At 48.8% G+C, this 19,195-nt stretch overlaps 1 protein-coding gene across 1 annotated transcript in view; it reads left to right on the top strand.

The window, feature by feature from the left end:
* The window catches only part of LOC140319811 (bone morphogenetic protein receptor type-2-like), a 34,569-nt gene that overhangs the window by 3,722 nt on the left and 11,652 nt on the right, over positions 1–19,195 (top strand). Inside the window, exons 2-8 of the mRNA XM_072397598.1 lie at positions 198–355; positions 3,824–4,009; positions 12,682–12,894; positions 13,360–13,464; positions 14,416–14,507; positions 14,679–14,921; positions 18,917–19,031. Coding sequence (XP_072253699.1) covers positions 298–355; positions 3,824–4,009; positions 12,682–12,894; positions 13,360–13,464; positions 14,416–14,507; positions 14,679–14,921; positions 18,917–19,031 — 1,012 coding nt within the window. The 5' untranslated portion in view covers positions 198–297. The remainder of the gene's footprint in view (positions 1–197; positions 356–3,823; positions 4,010–12,681; positions 12,895–13,359; positions 13,465–14,415; positions 14,508–14,678; positions 14,922–18,916; positions 19,032–19,195) is intronic.

The raw sequence follows: 19,195 nt of genomic DNA, 5'->3' as shown, positions 1-19,195 counted from the left end.
TGCTCCACCTGTTCAGCTCCACCTGTTCAGCTCCACCTGTTCTGTTCCACCTGTTCAGCTCCACCTGTTCAGCTCCGCCTGTTTGACGCCGGTCTGCGTCCTCGTGACTTTTTCATCACAGACTCCGATGTTCTTCCTGTTTCTACAGATTTCCGGTGTCTTTGCTAACTAACGGGATCTCTGTGTTTGTGTTTCAGGATCGGGTCAGATGCAGCGAGTCCGGTCCCAGCAGGAGAACCAGGGGTAGTGATGCCGGCCAGTGTTCTGGTGGTTCTGTGACTTCTGCAGGGATCCAGCATGGCTTCTTCAGCTCTGACAGTGTGTGTGTGCGTCCTGCTGCTGCCTGCTGTCAGCGGTGAGTCACAGTGGATCCACGGCCCTGAGTTACAGCCCAGATCAGCCTGTTTGCAGATGATGTGCTTCTGTTAGCTGCTGAATCCTCAGAACGTCTCCTCAAAGAAAGCTCACCGGGCCCGTCTCCATCAGCTGGTTTGGAGTAAATAAATGAGTGTAGTGCGGTCAGCAGGTGGCGCCGTAATAACCAGAGCCGGGTCGCTAACAGGAAGCTAAAGCTAACGCAAACAGAACCAGAGGAACGTAGTTGGTCATGTTAATTCTGTGGAAGCAGACACAGCTGATCGGTTCTGAAGGAAGACCGTCAGAACCGATCAGCTGTGCGTCCACGGACTGTTCTGTGATGGTTCTGGATGGGTCTCTGGTGCAGAACTTGGTTTAATTTGTTCATTTTAACTGCAGTTTTATGCTAAACCAGCTCAGGCTCCAACTTACTCAGTAGATCTCTTAAATGGTCAAACCCCGGCCAGAGAAGCCGTCCGAACCAGAACCGGGTTAAAACAAAAAGCTGATCCAGTTCTAGCTGTAGCTGCTCCCACTGCTCAGACATTCAGATCAATGCTAAAGACCCTTTTCTGTCTCTCAGCCTTCATTTGAGCAGTTTTATGACGTTTCTACGGTTGTTTTTAGATGTGACCCATTTATTCTGAGCACCAGCATTCTTTCCTGGTTCTGATCATTTCTGTGTGAACCAGTTTGCCCACTTGGCTAGTTGCCCATAAGCAGCATCTTTCTGTGAGTTCGGACGCTTGGGAGAAGGAGAAGAAGAAGAAGCTTTTCCTCCAGACAGCTCGATCCAAGGTGCTGGTGCTCAGTCAGAAATGCAATGTGAACACAAGCCTCGATTTACAGAGAAGATCCGGTTCAGGCTGTGACTGGTTCTGGACGTGTGGACTGAAGCTTGTTTTTCTCACAGTCCTGCTGCTGGACTTGATGAGGCTCCTCTTCAGCTCCTGCAGGCCATGACGCACGTTGCTTCGCCCTCACATCCTGACTTCCATGGAAACGCTGAAGCGCTCGCTGCCGTCCGGCAGTCTGAGGCGCCGTGCCGTGATGGTGGAGATAAGACTCCACCCTGCTCTCATTGTGACTGTGTGTTCGCAGCAGACTAAACACAGAGACTCTGCTGGCTCCAGCAGCTCGGGGGGGCGGATTCCTGAGAGCTGACGCCAGCTCCCCCACGTGCACGCACACATGCACACTGTGGCTGCTGCTCTGTGGAGGAATCCAGTGTTTCTGAGGCTGGGGTTCAGAGCAGCTCCACTGCAGTTTAATGGTGTCACTCATCCAAGGAAAAGTCTGCCTGGTTGCAGTTTTAACAACATGTAAACAGCTGGGCTGGATGTGTCCTGCATGGAAACTCTGTCCGGTACCAGGTGGACGGGTCCCTAAGGACGGGACCCTAAGGACGGGACCCTAAGGACCCCTACTGGGGGGAGTACCTTTCATGGGGGGGATTCAGGATTCAAACCGACACTCCTACACGGTCCTAACTGACCCGTTAGATTCTGGTGTGGAGTGTCATGGTTCTGTTTCTAAGTTCAAGGTGTAGCTCCACACAGACAAAGCTTCCCCTCCAGTTTCTTTGTTACCAGGGCGACGGGTCACATGACCACAGGCAGCCCCAAACAGCTGGTTCCACTGTACAGGTTAGTTAGTTAACCAAGTTAACCGGGTTAGCTGCACAGTGCAACCTGATGTCAGAGGCCACTCAGACACCTTTAAGGAGAGCCAGCTGTGTGGGCTGGTTCTGATATTCAGGTTCTGGTTCTGATCTCAGTGGAGTCTGAATGCGCTGCCCGTGCATGTGTGGGTTCTACTCAGCTACCCTCCTTCCTGCCCCCCCCACCTGTGGGAGAGGTGGGTGCCATCATTATTCTTTTACTCTTCACCCCAGAGAAGAAACAAACGCCATCATGGCTTCATGTGTTCCAGCCTTCTGATGGGAGCGCGACGACTTCCTGATGTTCGGGGAGGATGTTTAGGGTTCCATGAGCGCGCACGTTTGTGTGAGTCTGAGCAGCCGTGACCCTCAGCCCCCGGTGACCCTGGACCTGTACAGCAGGTTCTGAACGTGTTGCTGCTGGAATAAATGCTTCAGTGATCCGTGTATTCATCTGATGAAAAGTTCTCTTCTGAGCGTTTTTCTGCTTTTATCATATAATCAAAGCGTGTTTGTGCTGCTTTCCCTTCAGTGACCGATCTGAAAGCCTTTCCAGGCTACAGATGATGAAGAACTCTGTTCTCCAGAGAGGCCGGTCGCTGCACCTCAGTGGAAGCACGAGGCGCCCTGTGAGACGTGCGCTGCATCATTGGATTAATGGCGTTGATGCTTTTAAGGGCGCTCAGCAGCCTGAGGCTTCCCGCTCTGAGCGCCGCTCCGTTGTTCCCACTCAAACGCTAAAAGGCATTTTTATTTGTCAGACTGTGTGGGCTCTGCTGAGCCTCAGAAAAACTCCATCCAGTAACTGTTGTTGGACAGACTCAGAGTTTTATGTGAATACAAACTTTTGCTCATGATTTAAAAGACAACCTGACATCAGTTGGGTCTCACCTTTATTCTGGATCATTTGCTCTGCTTTCAGAGAAGTTTGAGCTCGCAGAATCATATTTGTGTAGATATCTCCAAATAAGACATTTTGTGCAGAACAACCCTGCCTTTGGAGCGGCACTGAGAGACGATCAGTGGGAGGCTGTGCTGAACATAACTCATTCAGCTTCAGATGCTCCTCAGAGTACATTACAGCAGGGCTAACCTGGCTGGGATTTCTCTGATATCTGCTGTAAAAGTCAAACAGCTGGTCTCATTCATTTGTGCTTACCTCAGCACATGTTGGCGAGACTTTTTCAGGCTTCACTTAAAGGCAAGACTCGTGCTGTCTGCACCTCTCGGGCTGCCGGATGTGTGGTACAACCTTTCTGAAAGGAACAAACCGAATCAGAGGCACAATGAAGGGTTCCACTGACAGGACCTGGATCCCTTTCTGAGAAGCTGATTGGATGGCAGAGATGGGCGGGAGTTATTCTGTATGGAGGCCTGCATCACTGTGGGTTGGATATGATGTGAAAACAATCAAAGCACAGAGAAGAGAAGAGGGGAGACTTAAGCAGAGCTCGAAATGATCTACTGTCTGAGTGGAGTGTTTGTGGTTTAATCTGGAACGTCTTACAGAGGTGGAGATCTGTTGATTAAGATGGAAACGATCCACTGAAAACTTTAAAAGTGAAAATCTTAGAATAGGACACCAGTGAAGACTGGAGTTAAACCGGGTTTAAAGACCAGCTACTCAGAACCATCTGTAAAAGAGTCAGTGACCTGGCTTTACAGTTTACATGATTCACTAAACCTGAAGCTCACATGTTCACAGCCTTTAAATGCTTTTAAATGCACCTGTGGGGCCCTGCAGGTGCATTTAAAAGCATTTAAAGGCTGTGAACATGTCTGAGAATCTGCTGATCCTGTCCGCAGGTTTCCAGGACGGAGACGAGAGACTGTGCGCCTTCACCAACAGCCTGGAGGGGGCGGAGCCTGAGCCCACCAATGAGCTGCGAGGAGTGGTGCAGGAGAACGGCACGATTCGCTGCAGCCGGGGCTCCCGCTGCTATGGATTGTGGGAAAGGAGAGCAGATGGGGAGATGCAGCTGTTAAACCAAGGTGAATACGGTCCAGACTGTGTCAGCTGTGGCTGTCGGACATGTTGATGTTCTCACTTTGATGGGCTCAGGGTCAATAGGTCAGCTGACTTATTACACTTTTAGCTAAAAGTGACACTGCACATAAAAACGTGCCCAGGTTTAAACACGAGGCCAGAGCCTGGTCTGTGGTAATTTCTCCAGATGTTACTACATGAAAAAGGGTCGGATACCATCTGCTGGAGGATTTCAGAACGCAAAAAGACACTAAGACAGAGGGCTCTGCACCTTGGTGTGGGGCCTCTTGTCTGCCCGGGTCGGGACCGTCTCTTTGGTCGTGGGCCGGGAGCCTCTCAGTGTGGTCGGTGTGAGACACTGTTGCACTTTAAGCATGAAATGTGCCACATGAATACAATTTGACCTGACAGTTTGTTATCCTTCTGCTGGTCTCCTGAATGCACTGAAAGAGGAGAAGAAGAAGGAGACGGACCATGAAGAGGTTCTGTTCTGCAGATATTTGGTGTCAGAGCTGTGATCAACACAGACCTTTGCAGACTGGTGTGGATGATAAAATCCACACCCAGCAAAGCAGAGGACAGCAGCACCTTATCAAGGCTCTGTTGGAGGAACCTGAAGCACCTGACAGGGGTCTGTTTGAGGAACCTGAAGCACCTGATAGGGTTCCGTTTGAAGAACCTGAAACACCTGACAGGGTTCTGTTGGAGGAACCTGAAACACCTGACAGGGTTCTGTTTGAGGAACCTGAAGCACCTGATAGGGTTCTGTTTGAGGAACCTGAAGCACCTGACAGGGTTCTGTTTGAAGAACCTGAAGCACCTGACAGGGTTCTGTTTGAGGAACCTGAAGCACCTCACAGGGTTCTGTTTGAGGAACCTGAAGCACCTCACAGGGTTCTGTTTGAGGAACCTGAAGCACCTGATAGGGTTCCGTTTGAGGAACCTGAAGCAGTTGACAGGGCTCTGTTTGAGGAACCTGAAGCAGTTGACAGGGTTCTGTTTGAGGAACCTGAAACACCTGACAGGGTTCTGTTGGAGGAACCTGAAGCACCTGACAGGGGTCTGTTAGAGGAACCTGAAGCACCTGACAGGGTTCTGTTTGAGGAACCTGAAGCACCTGACAGGGTTCTGTTTGAGGAACCTGAAGCACCTGATAGGGTTCCGTTTGAAGAACCTGAAACACCTGACAGGGTTCTGTTGGAGGAACCTGAAACACCTGACAGGGTTCTGTTTGAGGAACCTGAAGCACCTGATAGGGTTCTGTTTGAGGAACCTGAAGCACCTGACAGGGTTCTGTTTGAAGAACCTGAAGCACCTGACAGGGTTCTGTTTGAGGAACCTGAAGCACCTCACAGGGTTCTGTTTGAGGAACCTGAAGCACCTCACAGGGTTCTGTTTGAGGAACCTGAAGCACCTGATAGGGTTCCGTTTGAGGAACCTGAAGCAGTTGACAGGGCTCTGTTTGAGGAACCTGAAGCAGTTGACAGGGTTCTGTTTGAGGAACCTGAAACACCTGACAGGGTTCTGTTGGAGGAACCTGAAGCACCTGACAGGGGTCTGTTAGAGGAACCTGAAGCACCTGACAGGGTTCTGTTTGAGGAACCTGAAGCACCTGACAGGGTTCTGTTTGAGGAACCTGAAGCACCTGATAGGGTTCCGTTTGAAGAACCTGAAACACCTGACAGGGTTCTGTTGGAGGAACCTGAAACACCTGACAGGGTTCTGTTTGAGGAACCTGAAGCACCTGATAGGGTTCTGTTTGAGGAACCTGAAGCACCTGACAGGGTTCTGTTTGAAGAACCTGAAGCACCTGACAGGGTTCTGTTTGAGGAACCTGAAGCACCTCACAGGGTTCTGTTTGAGGAACCTGAAGCACCTCACAGGGTTCTGTTTGAGGAACCTGAAGCACCTGATAGGGTTCCGTTTGAGGAACCTGAAGCAGTTGACAGGGCTCTGTTTGAGGAACCTGAAGCAGTTGACAGGGTTCTGTTTGAGGAACCTGAAACACCTGACAGGGTTCTGTTGGAGGAACCTGAAGCACCTGACAGGGTTCTGTTGGAGGAACCTGAAGCACCTGACAGGGTTCTGTTTGAGGAACCTGAAGCAGTTGACAGGGTTCTGTTTGAGGAACCTGAAGCAGTTGACAGGGCTCTGTTTGAGGAACCTGAAGCACCTGACAGGGTTCTGTTTGAGGAACCTGAAGCACCTGACAGGGTTCTGTTTGAGGAACCTGAAACACCTGACAGGGTTCTGTTGGAGGAACCTGAAACACCTGACAGGGTTCTGTTTGAGGAACCTGAAGCACCTGATAGGGTTCTGTTTGAGGAACCTGAAGCACCTGACAGGGTTCTGTTTGAAGAACCTGAAGCACCTGACAGGGTTCTTTTTGAGGAACCTGAAGCACCTGACAGGGTTCTGTTTGAGGAACCTGAAGCACCTGATAGGGTTCCGTTTGAGGAACCTGAAGCAGTTGACAGGGCTCTGTTTGAGGAACCTGAAGCAGTTGACAGGGTTCTGTTTGAGGAACCTGAAACACCTGACAGGGTTCTGTTGGAGGAACCTGAAGCACCTGACAGGGTTCTGTTGGAGGAACCTGAAGCACCTGACAGGGTTCTGTTTGAGGAACCTGAAGCAGTTGACAGGGCTCTGTTTGAGGAACCTGAAGCACCTGACAGGGTTCTGTTTGAGGAACCTGAAGCACCTGACAGGGTTCTGTTGGAGGAACCTGAAACACCTGACAGGGTTCTGTTGGAGGAACCTGAAGCACCTGACAGGGTTCTGTTTGAGGAACCTGAAGCACCTGACAGGGTTCTGTTGGAGGAACCTGAAACACCTGACAGGGTTCTGTTTGAGGAACCTGAAGCACCTGACAGGGTTCTGTTTGAGGAACCTGAAGCACCTGACAGGGTTCTGTTTGAAGAACCTGAAGCACCTGACAGGGTTCTGTTTGAGGAACCTGAAGCACCTGACAGGGTTCTGTTTGAGGAACCTGAAGCACCTGACAGGGTTCTGTTTGAAGAACCTGAAGCACCTGACAGGGTTCTGTTTGAGGAACCTGAAGCACCTGACAGGGTTCTGTTTGAGGAACCTGAAGCACCTGACAGGGTTCTGTTTGAAGAACCTGAAGCACCTGACAGGGTTCTGTTTGAGGAACCTGAAACACCTGACAGGGTTCTGTTTGAGGAACCTGAAGCACCTCACAGGGTTCTGTTTGAGGAACCTGAAGCACCTCACAGGGTTCTGTTTGAGGAACCTGAAGCACCTGATAGGGCTCTGTTTGAGGAACCTGAAGCAGTTGACAGGGCTCTGTTTGAGGAACCTGAAGCAGTTGACAGGGTTCTGTTTGAGGAACCTGAAACACCTGACAGGGTTCTGTTGGAGGAACCTGAAACACCTGACAGGGTTCTGTTGGAGGAACCTGAAGCACCTGACAGGGTTCTGTTTGAGGAACCTGAAGCACCTGACAGGGTTCTGTTTGAGGAACCTGAAGCAGTTGACAGGGTTCTGTTTGAGGAACCTGAAGCAGTTGACAGGGCTCTGTTTGAGGAACCTGAAGCACCTGACAGGGTTCTGTTTGAGGAACCTGAAGCACCTGACAGGGTTCTGTTGGAGGAACCTGAAACACCTGACAGGGTTCTGTTGGAGGAACCTGAAGCATCTGACAGGGTTCTGTTTGAGGAACCTGAAACACCTGACAGGGTTCTGTTTGAGGAACCTGAAGCACCTGACAGGGTTCTGTTTGAAGAACCTGAAGCACCTGACAGGGTTCTGTTTGAGGAACCTGAAGCACCTGACAGGGTTCTGTTGGAGGAACCTGAAACACCTGACAGGGTTCTGTTTGAGGAACCTGAAGCACCTGATAGGGTTCTGTTTGAGGAACCTGAAGCACCTGACAGGGTTCTGTTTGAAGAACCTGAAGCACCTGACAGGGTTCTGTTTGAGGAACCTGAAGCACCTGATAGGGTTCTGTTTGAGGAACCTGAAGCACCTGACAGGGTTCTGTTTGAAGAACCTGAAGCACCTGACAGGGTTCTGTTGGAGGAACCTGAAACACCTGACAGGGTTCTGTTGGAGGAACCTGAAGCACCTGACAGGGTTCTGTTGGAGGAACCTGAAGCACCTGACAGGGTTCTGTTGGAGGAACCTGAAACACCTGACAGGGTTCTGTTTGAGGAACCTGAAGCACCTGATAGGGTTCTGTTGGAGGAACCTGAAGCACCTGACAGGGTTCTGTTTGAGGAACCTGAAGCAGTTGACAGGGTTCTGTTTGAGGAACCTGAAGCAGTTGACAGGGCTCTGTTTGAGGAACCTGAAGCAGTTGACAGGGCTCTGTTTGAGGAACCTGAAGCAGTTGACAGGGCTCTGTTTGAGGAACCTGAAGCAGTTGACAGGGCTCTGTTTGAGGAACCTGAAGCAGTTGACAGGGCTCTGTTTGAGGAACCTGAAGCAGTTGACAGGGCTCTGTTTGAGGAACCTGAAGCACCTGACAGGGTTCTGTTTGAGGAACCTGAAGCAGTTGACAGGGTTCTGTTTGAGGAACCTGAAGCACCTGACAGGGTTCTGTTTGAGGAACCTGAAGCACCTGACAGGGTTCTGTTTGAGGAACCTGAAGCACCTCACAGGGGTCTGTTAGAGGAACCTGAAGCACCTGACAGGGGTGTGTATGAGGAACCTGAAGCAGTTGACAGGGCTCTGTTTGAGGAACCTGAAGCACCTGACAGGGGTCCGTTAGAGGAACCTGAAGCAGTTGACAGGGCTCTGTTTGAGGAACCTGAAGCAGTTGACAGGGCTCTGTTTGAGGAACCTGAAGCAGTTGACAGGGCTCTGTTTGAGGAACCTGAAGCACCTGACAGGGTTCTGTTTGAGGAACCTGAAGCAGTTGACAGGGTTCTGTTTGAGGAACCTGAAGCACCTGACAGGGTTCTGTTTGAGGAACCTGAAGCACCTGACAGGGTTCTGTTTGAGGAACCTGAAGCACCTCACAGGGTTCTGTTTGAGGAACCTGAAGCACCTGACAGGGGTCTGTTAGAGGAACCTGAAGCACCTGACAGGGGTGTGTATGAGGAACCTGAAGCAGTTGACAGGGCTCTGTTTGAGGAACCTGAAGCACCTGACAGGGGTCCGTTAGAGGAACCTGAAGCACCTGACAGGGTTCTGTTGGAGGAACCTGAAGCACCTGACAGGGTTCTGTTTGAGGAACCTGAAGCAGTTGACAGGGCTCTGTTTGAGGAACCTGAAGCACCTGACAGGGTTCTGTTGGAGGAACCTGAAGCACCTGACAGGGTTCTGTTGGAGGAACCTGAAGCACCTGACAGGGTTCTGTTGGAGGAACCTGAAGCACCTGACAGGGTTCTGTTTGAGGAACCTGAAGCAGTTGACAGGGTTCTGTTTGAGGAACCTGAAGCACCTGACAGGGTTCTGTTGGAGGAACCTGAAACACCTGACAGGGTTCTGTTTGAGGAACCTGAAGCATCTGACAGGGTTCTGTTTGAGGAACCTGAAGCACCTGACAGGGTTCTGTTGGAGGAACCTGAAACACCTGACAGGGTTCTGTTTGAGGAACCTGAAGCACCTGACAGGGTTCTGTTTGAGGAACCTGAAGCACCTGATAGGGTTCTGTTTGAGGAACCTGAAGCACCTGACAGGGTTCTGTTTGAAGAACCTGAAGCACCTGACAGGGTTCTGTTTGAGGAACCTGAAGCACCTGATAGGGTTCTGTTTGAGGAACCTGAAGCACCTGACAGGGTTCTGTTTGAAGAACCTGAAGCACCTGACAGGGTTCTGTTGGAGGAACCTGAAACACCTGACAGGGTTCTGTTGGAGGAACCTGAAGCACCTGACAGGGTTCTGTTGGAGGAACCTGAAACACCTGACAGGGTTCTGTTTGAGGAACCTGAAGCACCTGATAGGGTTCTGTTGGAGGAACCTGAAGCACCTGACAGGGTTCTGTTTGAGGAACCTGAAGCAGTTGACAGGGTTCTGTTTGAGGAACCTGAAGCACCTGACAGGGTTCTGTTGGAGGAACCTGAAGCACCTGACAGGGTTCTGTTGGAGGAACCTGAAGCACCTGACAGGGTTCTGTTGGAGGAACCTGAAACACCTCACAGGGTTCTCTTTGAGGAACCTGAAGCACCTGACAGGGTTCTGTTTGAGGAACCTGAAGCACCTGACTAGGTTCTGTTTGAGGAACCTGAAGCACCTGACTAGGTTCTGTTTGAGGAACCTGAAGCACCTGACAGGGTTCTGTTTGAGGAACCTGAAGCACCTGACAGGGTTCTGTTTGAGGAACCTGGAGCACCTGACAGGGCTCTGTTTGAGGAACCTGAAGTACCTGACAGGGTTCTGTTGGAGGAACCTGAAGCACCTGACAGGGTTCTGTTGGAGGAACCTGGAGCACCTGACAGGGTTCTGTTGGAGGAACCTGAAACACCTGACAGGGTTCTGTTGGAAGAACCTGAAGCACCTGACAGGGTTCTGTTTGAGGAACCTGAAGCAGTTGACAGGGCTCTGTTTGAGGAACCTGAAGCACCTGACAGGGTTCTGTTTGAGGAACCTGAAGCAGTTGACAGGGTTCTGTTGGAGGAACCTGAAGCACCTGACAGGGTTCTGTTTGAGGAACCTGAAGCACCTGACAGGGTTCTGTTTGAAGAACCTGAAGCACCTGACAGGGTTCTGTTTGAGGAACCTGAAGCAGTTGACAGGGTTCTGTTTGAGGAACCTGAAGCACCTGACAGGGTTCTGTTTGAGGAACCTGAAGCACCTGACAGGGTTCTGTTTGAGGAACCTGAAGCACCTCACAGGGTTCTGTTTGAGGAACCTGAAGCACCTGACTAGGTTCTGTTTGAGGAACCTGAAGCACCTGATAGGGTTCTGTTTGAGGAACCTGAAGCACCTTACAGGGTTCTGTTTGAAGAACCTGAAGCACCTGACAGGGTTCTGTTTGAGGAACCTGAAGCACCTGACAGGGTTCTGTTGGAGGAACCTGAAGCAGTTGACAGGGTTCTGTTGGAGGAACCTGGAGCACCTGACAGGGTTCTGTTGGAGGAACCTGAAACACCTGACAGGGTTCTGTTGGAAGAACCTGAAGCACCTGACAGGGTTCTGTTTGAGGAACCTGAAGCAGTTGACAGGGCTCTGTTTGAGGAACCTGAAGCACCTGACAGGGTTCTGTTTGAGGAACCTGAAGCAGTTGACAGGGTTCTGTTGGAGGAACCTGAAGCACCTGACAGGGTTCTGTTTGAGGAACCTGAAGCACCTGACAGGGTTCTGTTTGAAGAACCTGAAGCACCTGACAGGGTTCTGTTTGAGGAACCTGAAGCAGTTGACAGGGTTCTGTTTGAGGAACCTGAAGCACCTGACAGGGTTCTGTTTGAGGAACCTGAAGCACCTGACAGGGTTCTGTTTGAGGAACCTGAAGCACCTGACAGGGTTCTGTTGGAGGAACCTGAAGCACCTCACAGGGTTGTGTTTGAGGAACCTGAAGCACCTGACAGGGTTCTGTTGGAGGAACCTGAAGCACCTGACAGGGTTCTGTTTGAGGAACCTGAAACACCTGACAGGGTTCTGTTTGAGGAACCTGAAGCACCTGACAGGGTTCTGTTTGAGGAACCTGAAGCACCTGATAGGGTTCTGTTTGAGGAACCTGAAGCACCTGACAGGGTTCTGTTTGAAGAACCTGAAGCACCTGACAGGGTTCTGTTTGAGGAACCTGAAGCACCTGACAGGGTTCTGTTTGAGGAACCTGAAGCAGTTGACAGGGTTCTGTTGGAGGAACCTGAAGCACCTGACAGGGTTCTGTTTGAGGAACCTGAAGCACCTGACAGGGTTCTGTTTGAAGAACCTGAAGCACCTGACAGGGTTCTGTTTGAGGAACCTGAAGCACCTGACAGGGTTCTGTTTGAGGAACCTGAAGCAGTTGACAGGGTTCTGTTGGAGGAACCTGAAGCACCTGACAGGGTTCTGTTTGAGGAACCTGAAGCACCTGACAGGGTTCTGTTTGAAGAACCTGAAGCACCTGACAGGGTTCTGTTGGAGGAACCTGAAGCACCTGACAGGGTTCTGCGGCCGCCTCTAACGCGCTGTTTGAGACCACTTTGTGAGAAGTTCAGACTCTCTGAAATCAAATCACTTTTATTGCCATGAAAACAATGAGCACATCTCCACAGTTCAGGTGACACCCAGCAGGTCCGGTTATGCAGTGTAATGCAGTCAGTTTGTCTCTTTAATGGCCCTGAAGCTTTTGCCTGACTAGAGCAGCTGATTGGTGAGAAGAGTCTGTCAGTATATGCAGTGGCTGCTGCACACGGGGAGGTGGGTGTGGTTTTAATATCCGGCAGCTCTGACCAGCCACTCGGCCCGTCTGAACTCTCTGCAGAAACAGTCTCTGGAAGCTTTTCTCTCCTCAGCTTCTTGAGGTTAAAGAGGGTAGTTGGGTCTGGTGTGGAGGCCGGACACTCAGCATTCAGGTGTTCGGACCTCCAGGCAGGTGGTCTTTCGTACACATTTGGGACCCGTGGCGAGCAGAAAATGGTGCTGCAGCACGCCGCTGACTGACTTCCTCCTTTGGCTTCACCTTTATTTCTTCAGATTGATTTTCTATTTTAAAGTTTGTCTTTAAACCCTATTTGTTTCCTTTCTTGATAGTTCAGGACATTAAAATCGTGTGTTTCCGTTAAAGGTTGTTGGATGTACGTTGGCAACCAGCCGCAGTGTCACAGCGAGCGCTGCGTCCTGGCAGCGGCGACACCGTCACAGATACAGAAAGCAAACTACCGTTTCTGCTGCTGCAGCCACAACCTGTGCAACGCCAACTACACCGAGGCCCCGCCCCCCGCGGACGACCCGGCGCTGAGTCCATTTAAGAGAGATGACCGCGACGACGGTCCGACAGGTGAGCAGAGCACAGGTGTCACTCTGTCAGTCTCTGTCCTCATTACTGAGCGGGGCAGAAGTAGTCAGGTGATCACTGTGAGCTTCGTGACATCGATGTAAAGACCAAATGATTCCAGGACGAACCGCTTCCTCCTCTGGACGTACTGCGGTGATGCTTATAAAATGCACATAGAACAGTAAGTTATTCACAAAGGTGCAGAGATTGAAGTGACACCATTAGTCAACTTTTAAAGCGTCTGTGGTCACATGACCCCTCTGCTCCTGCTGCAGATCAATAGGTTTCTGTATCGATCTGAGCTCCTTCATGAGGACCAGCTGATAAGCATCCTCACTCTGATGGTTCCAGGTTCAGTTTTAGGCCTGGACCTGTGTGGGTTCTCACAAAGATAGATGTGGGAATGTGTGTGCTGAACCGATCTGACCTTCTCATATTGATCTTATCGATGACATCATATCTCCACAGATCACAAGCTGATGCCGAAGGAGACTGCGCTTGTTGCCCTGGTAACCGTTGCAATAGCAGCTATCCTCATCATGGCGCTCTTCCTGGGATACCGCATGATGAAACGTAATCACAAACACACACTTTCACACCTTTACCTGTGGAAATTTGACCACATTTTTATGATAAAGTCTCTCAGAAACTTTAATCCATCAGAGTGTGCAGCTTGTAAAACCATCCTTACCTATTGTCATACTGGACTATGCAGAAGTCCTGATCCAGCTCTCATTTCTTTACATATTTCCTTGAAAACAGCTGCAGAGATTCACTGAAACATGTTAAACATGAACATAAACCCAGAATCTGAGGCAGAAACAGAGTTTTTTCTCAGTTCTCAGCAGCTTTAAAGTGAATCTCTGGTCTGAGCTCCTTTATTCTCCAACACAGCCTGAACCCTCTGAGACAAGCTTTCTGTCATTTCTTTAAGGAGTCTTCAGGAATAGTTCTCCAGGCTTCTTGAAGGACATCCCAAAGCTCTTCTTTGGATGTCGGCTGCCTTTTAAAACAATTTAAAATGGCTTCTTTGCTAAGTTGTCTGTTCTGTGTCGACACAACACTGGTTCATCCCTTGAGTTAGGAGCCTTTTTTCTGCCTGAAGGGTTCAAAGGTCAGAGTTAAGTGGCTGAACAAAGAAAAAACACATTCCTCTGAAAATGCTCAGGAACAAGGACTGAAGATGAGGGAAAAAGCAGAAAATGTCCAAAGAAAAACTGTGAAAGAGCTTCAGAAAGCTGCAGAACTATTGGACCACTTTAAAGAATACAGAAAGGCCTGAAATAAACAAGGTCTGGATCAGGACTGTATAAACGTTACAGTATGTTCCATCCTGTCCAATTCATTTGGACAAAATTAAACTAGCTGCAGGTTAGAGAACATTTATAAAGGACTGGTTCCCTGAAACCAGGTCTGAATCCTCACAATGTCCTTACAATATATACCAATAATGTGAAGACCCATGCATCCAGTCATAATTAATTAATCAATCATTTGTGACCAGCTGTGTCTTTGTGTACCCAGGGAAGCAGAAACATAATCTCTCTGCTGTGGATGTGATGGAGGCAGCAAACACAGAGTCTGCAGTGGACCTGGAGAGCCTGAAACTGCTGGAGGTACACTCACATATGTGCACATAGAGTAAAATCTGTGCACTGGCCCTTTAAAGCACAGTGTATGACCACTGAGTTTGAATATCAGAGGCTCTAAACCTGAACCCTGAGGAACACCACATCTTCATTTTCCTGTTTCTGTCTAACGGCAATCTCTGTCCTCCTCTCTGGCAGCTGATTGGTCGAGGCCGTTATGGTGCTGTGTTTCGCGGCTCTCTGAGTGAGCACTGTGTGGCCGTTAAGGTTTTCAGCTCTGCTAACCGGCAGAACTTCACCAATGAATGTTCCATCTATCACCTTCCGCTGCTGCAGCAACATGACAACATCGCCCGATTCCTCAGATCTATGACTGTTGACGAGAAGACGACAGCTGATGGACGTCCAGAGTTCATGATTCTCATGGACTACTACCCACATGTAAGTTAGCTAAGTCAACAACCAGGGTACATGAAATACTACCCACATGTCAGTTAGCTAAGTCAACAACCAGGGTACATGCAATACTACCCACATGTAAGTTAGCTAAGTCAACAACCAGGGTACATGCAATACTACCCACATGTAAGTTAGCTAAGTCAACAACCAGGCTAAATTAAATACTACCCACATGTCAGTTAGTGAAGTAAACAACCAGGCTTCGTGCATTTTAACAAGCTAACTTTTTGTTGTAGGAGTTTGGAAACAAAGGATATTTTGCCCTAAACAGTTAGCATGAATTGGGGAATCGTACTCCTCTGAGTTCGTCTACTGATGCCAACTCTCAAGTCTGCCTTGAATGTGCGACTAACACTTTTACACCAGGTCACAGCACTAATTCATCGGCCTCAGAGCTGAAACAGCTGCTGATCTGTGACAGGTGGCTGTTGTGATCGTAGTTATAAGAGGCTGTGAGCTGCGGGAGTCATTCTATTGTACATCTAAATGTAGAATAATGTCTTTAACTGGTTTGGATGGATGTTTTTCAGATGAAGCAGCGGTGAGAATAGATGTGTTTCATGGCTGTTATCAGAACAGCAGTTTGGACGTGTTAAAAACTGATAAATGTATGAATAAGAGCAGCTTCATTGGGAACTGCTCCTCTGTGGTTTTTCTCTTCATTATTTTTCAGTAAATGTTTGTAATTTTCCGTCATCGTCTGAACTTTTGTCTTCAGGTGTTTCCTTTGGGTTCTGTTCTGGCCTGGTGCCGTTTACCCTGTACTTGAGTTGTCAGAAACCGGCAGAACACAGGGCACAGATGCAGGGTTTTCACAATAAGTCAGGAGCTTTCTCAGAAGAACACTTCTCTGAACCGCTTATAGATGGTCCAGAATGCAGCTGCCAGAACCTTCCAGAAGCTCTCATATATCAGTTCTGGTTTCTTTCCATGGGCTCCGGGTCAGGTTCAGAATCCAGTTCAGAGTTCCTGTTCTTCCATTCAGAACCTTGCATGGTCAGAGATCTGCTGCAGCTCGATCAGAACCACGGGAGTTCATCTGATCAGGGTTGGTTGGTTGTTCCTGGCCAACTTTGCCATAAGTGGCCCAAAGAAAACTCAGATTTGTGCCATGTCTGGTGGATGTGGGCAGACGGCCTTACTCCCTCTGACTAAACTCTGTCATTCAAGGTCAGTGAAAACTGAGATGGGGACAAGCAGTCTGTGCAGTCTGGGTTTCAGCTGAAAGAAGCAATGGGCTGCTGAGCGGCCTTGTTCTGAAGAACCCAGTCTCCCACCCTTAACATCCTCGGGGTGTTTATCGGGCCAGAATCAGTCCTCACCTCGGCCCTGGAAGTGACAGGGAAACATTATTGGTCTTGTTCTATCCTTGAACTGAACAGACTGCTCTGTCTTCGCTTCTCTACAAACACAAACTAATTCAGAGCCTGTTTATCTGTCTTTCATCAAGTTTGAGTGATTAGGATCTTTAATGTTGGTGTAAAGTTCAGGAAACATGCTTTTACTTAACTTGTTACAAAAGGGCAAATAAAAACCAGTCTGATACAGAATCATTGCAAACCATAGTGATAAAATCCTTTTACTGTTCATGATCATGAACGTCAGACTGTTGCTGGGACTCTCAGATGTTGATTCAGAGGTCTGGAATCAGGATCTATTGTTTGATTCAGGCATCATCAGCTGAGGTGGTTCCACCCTGGTTGTGTCAACAGAGATGATGTAAGAAACTGATTCGGATCTGAGCTTTAAATAAACACATGATATTTCGTACAGAGCGTTCAGGAGGTGCAGAATAAATAAGGTAAAGGCCTTCATGTTTATCTATTCCTGTTTTAAAGGCTGGTTTGTTTTCTTCACCCTGGTGTTGGAGAGTGATTATATAACCTTTATAATATAATGTGGACTGAGGTTTATCCCTTCAGCGCCTCCATCAGGACGAACACAAATCACATGGTGTAATACGCTCACCGGCCTGCGGGGGCGCTGTCTCACGGTTCAGCTGCCTGTGGTCAGTCTCTGTGACTCAGTCCTATTGTTGTTCTGGAAGATGGTGCCGTCACGTCTGCTTCCTGTCTGCTGCTGAGGCCTCACACACACACACACACACACACACACACACACACACACACACACGCTGACACACACACACACACACACACACACGCTGACACACACACACACACACACACACACACACACTCTGACACACACACACTCTGACACACACACACACACACACACACACTCTGACACACACACACACACACTCTGACACACACACACACACTCTGACACTCTGTGTGTGTGTGTGGATGCAAACAGGAAGCTGCATTTGTTTATGTGTGTTTGGTAAGACAGTGATAATCTGGATCTGTTTATGTTTTTATGTGTTTATGTTTTTATGTGTTTATGTTTTTATGTGTTTATGTTTTTATGATGTTTATGTTTTTATGATGTTGAGGGGACTCAAATATTGGAAATGAATGTGAGTCAAAAGTGTTTCAGATCAGTTTGAGAAAGTTCAACATTAATTCTCTTCCTGAAAGGAAGTAAATCTCAGGGTAGAAGTTATGTCCAGGCTTTGTTTCAGGTCCCCAGAGTTTGACTCAGAGAGGGTGTGTGGGCGTGTGCACGTGTGATTATTTTGTTATGCTTCAGGTCTGAGGCCTACGTGCATGCGTACGTGCATGCGTACGTGCATGCGTACGTGCATGCGTACGTGCATGCGTACGTGCAGATTGTATTTCCCGTGTGAAAAAGAAACTGCGTACGTATGAAGCAGCGTGTGCACGTCTGTCTGTCACATTGTGATGTGTTCACACGCACGTGCGTTCGTCTCAATGTACGATTTCTGAATCAAAAACCGAGAAAAGCAGATTCAAATAAGGTCCGACTTTGGTTTCTGTGAATGCCTTTTTGCATCTTTCCTCTCTAAAGAAGCTTCAAGGAAGTTCAAGCAGCCTCACTGTGGGCCTTTCAAAACAAAAGCCCAGAGAATAAAGTGACCCTGAGGCACCTGGTAGCTCAAGCTCCAGGTACATGACTCCAGGTACATGACTCCAGGTACATGACTCCAGGTACATGACACATTCTCCCATATAGTGGCCTAAACTTCATAAAGTCCTCATGAAATAAATAATTATTTTTTGAGCACGGATCACCCCTCGGTTTGATTCCCACCAACTCTACACAGCGTGTGCCTGTAAGCTCATCTGGAATTAAAGAATTAAAGTCTTGCCTGGTCTTCATGTCCCGTGTGAAGCGTAGTCACATAGGCGTGTGCACGACAGCGTCTGCGGCCGTCCATTGAAAGTGGAATTTCCACGCGCACGTTAGACGTTTGATGTCATGCATAAATGAATGAATGTGAACGAGTCGAGGTTTTCCACGACCTGGAGGCTGAAATGTGAATAAATCAGGGTACGGTCAGTGAATCCGATGCTGATGTCTCAGATGTGTTGGTTTCATTGTGGAAAGTGAACGTATCGCAGAGTTTTAAAACTCATTCAGCCGTTTGTTCCATAAAACAGGCCCTGTGGTGCATCTTTCATCCAGACTGCTGGTGATCAAGTCATTGTGTAGTTGTTTTATTTTGAAAATCCCACAACTTCCATCCAACATCTTCCTCTTAGCCAAGATCTAACTCCAACTGTCCATCACTGAGAACCAGATACAGAGATACAGAAACTCCTCCACCTGAGGCGGAGACTCATCCACCTTTTTCTGGGTGAGCACGATGTTCTCAGACCTGAAGCAGCTGAAGGTCTTGGCTTGAAGAAGCCAACAGAACCACAGCCTCTGTAAAATGCAGGGGTTGAGATGATATTCTGACCTGCCGGCCTGTTCCTCACGTTCCCAAAACTAAAGTAAAGAAACTCTGGAAGAGCTCGATCATCTTTAAAGCGACGGTGTGTTTCGTTGGTGAAACAACAGCATGGTTAAGCATCCAGAGTGAAAAAGCAGTGGGTCTGTTTCAGGGCTGCCTGTCTCGGTACCTGTCCCTGCACACGGTGGACTGGCTGACCTGCTGCAGGATGACTCACGGCGTGACCAGAGGACTCGCCTTCCTGCATACTGAGCTCCACAGAGGAGGTGAGAAGCCTTTTCTTTCACTCCTCATTCATTCCTGCTCACCGGAGTGTCCAAAAAACAGCCAAAAACTTTTTATTTGCAGATTGATTTAAAAGAACTGTTTGTGTTTATGAGTTTGGTTCAATAGTGACAGAGAGTAAAATGTAATTTATTGCTGTTCTTCT

The sequence above is a fragment of the Leuresthes tenuis genome, unplaced genomic scaffold, assembly GCF_036924035.1.
Source record: "Leuresthes tenuis unplaced genomic scaffold, fLeuTen1.0.hap1 SCAF_12, whole genome shotgun sequence".
NCBI classification, from domain to species: Eukaryota; Metazoa; Chordata; class Actinopteri; order Atheriniformes; family Atherinopsidae; genus Leuresthes; species Leuresthes tenuis.
This window is presented reverse-complemented; position numbering and strand designations above follow the sequence as displayed.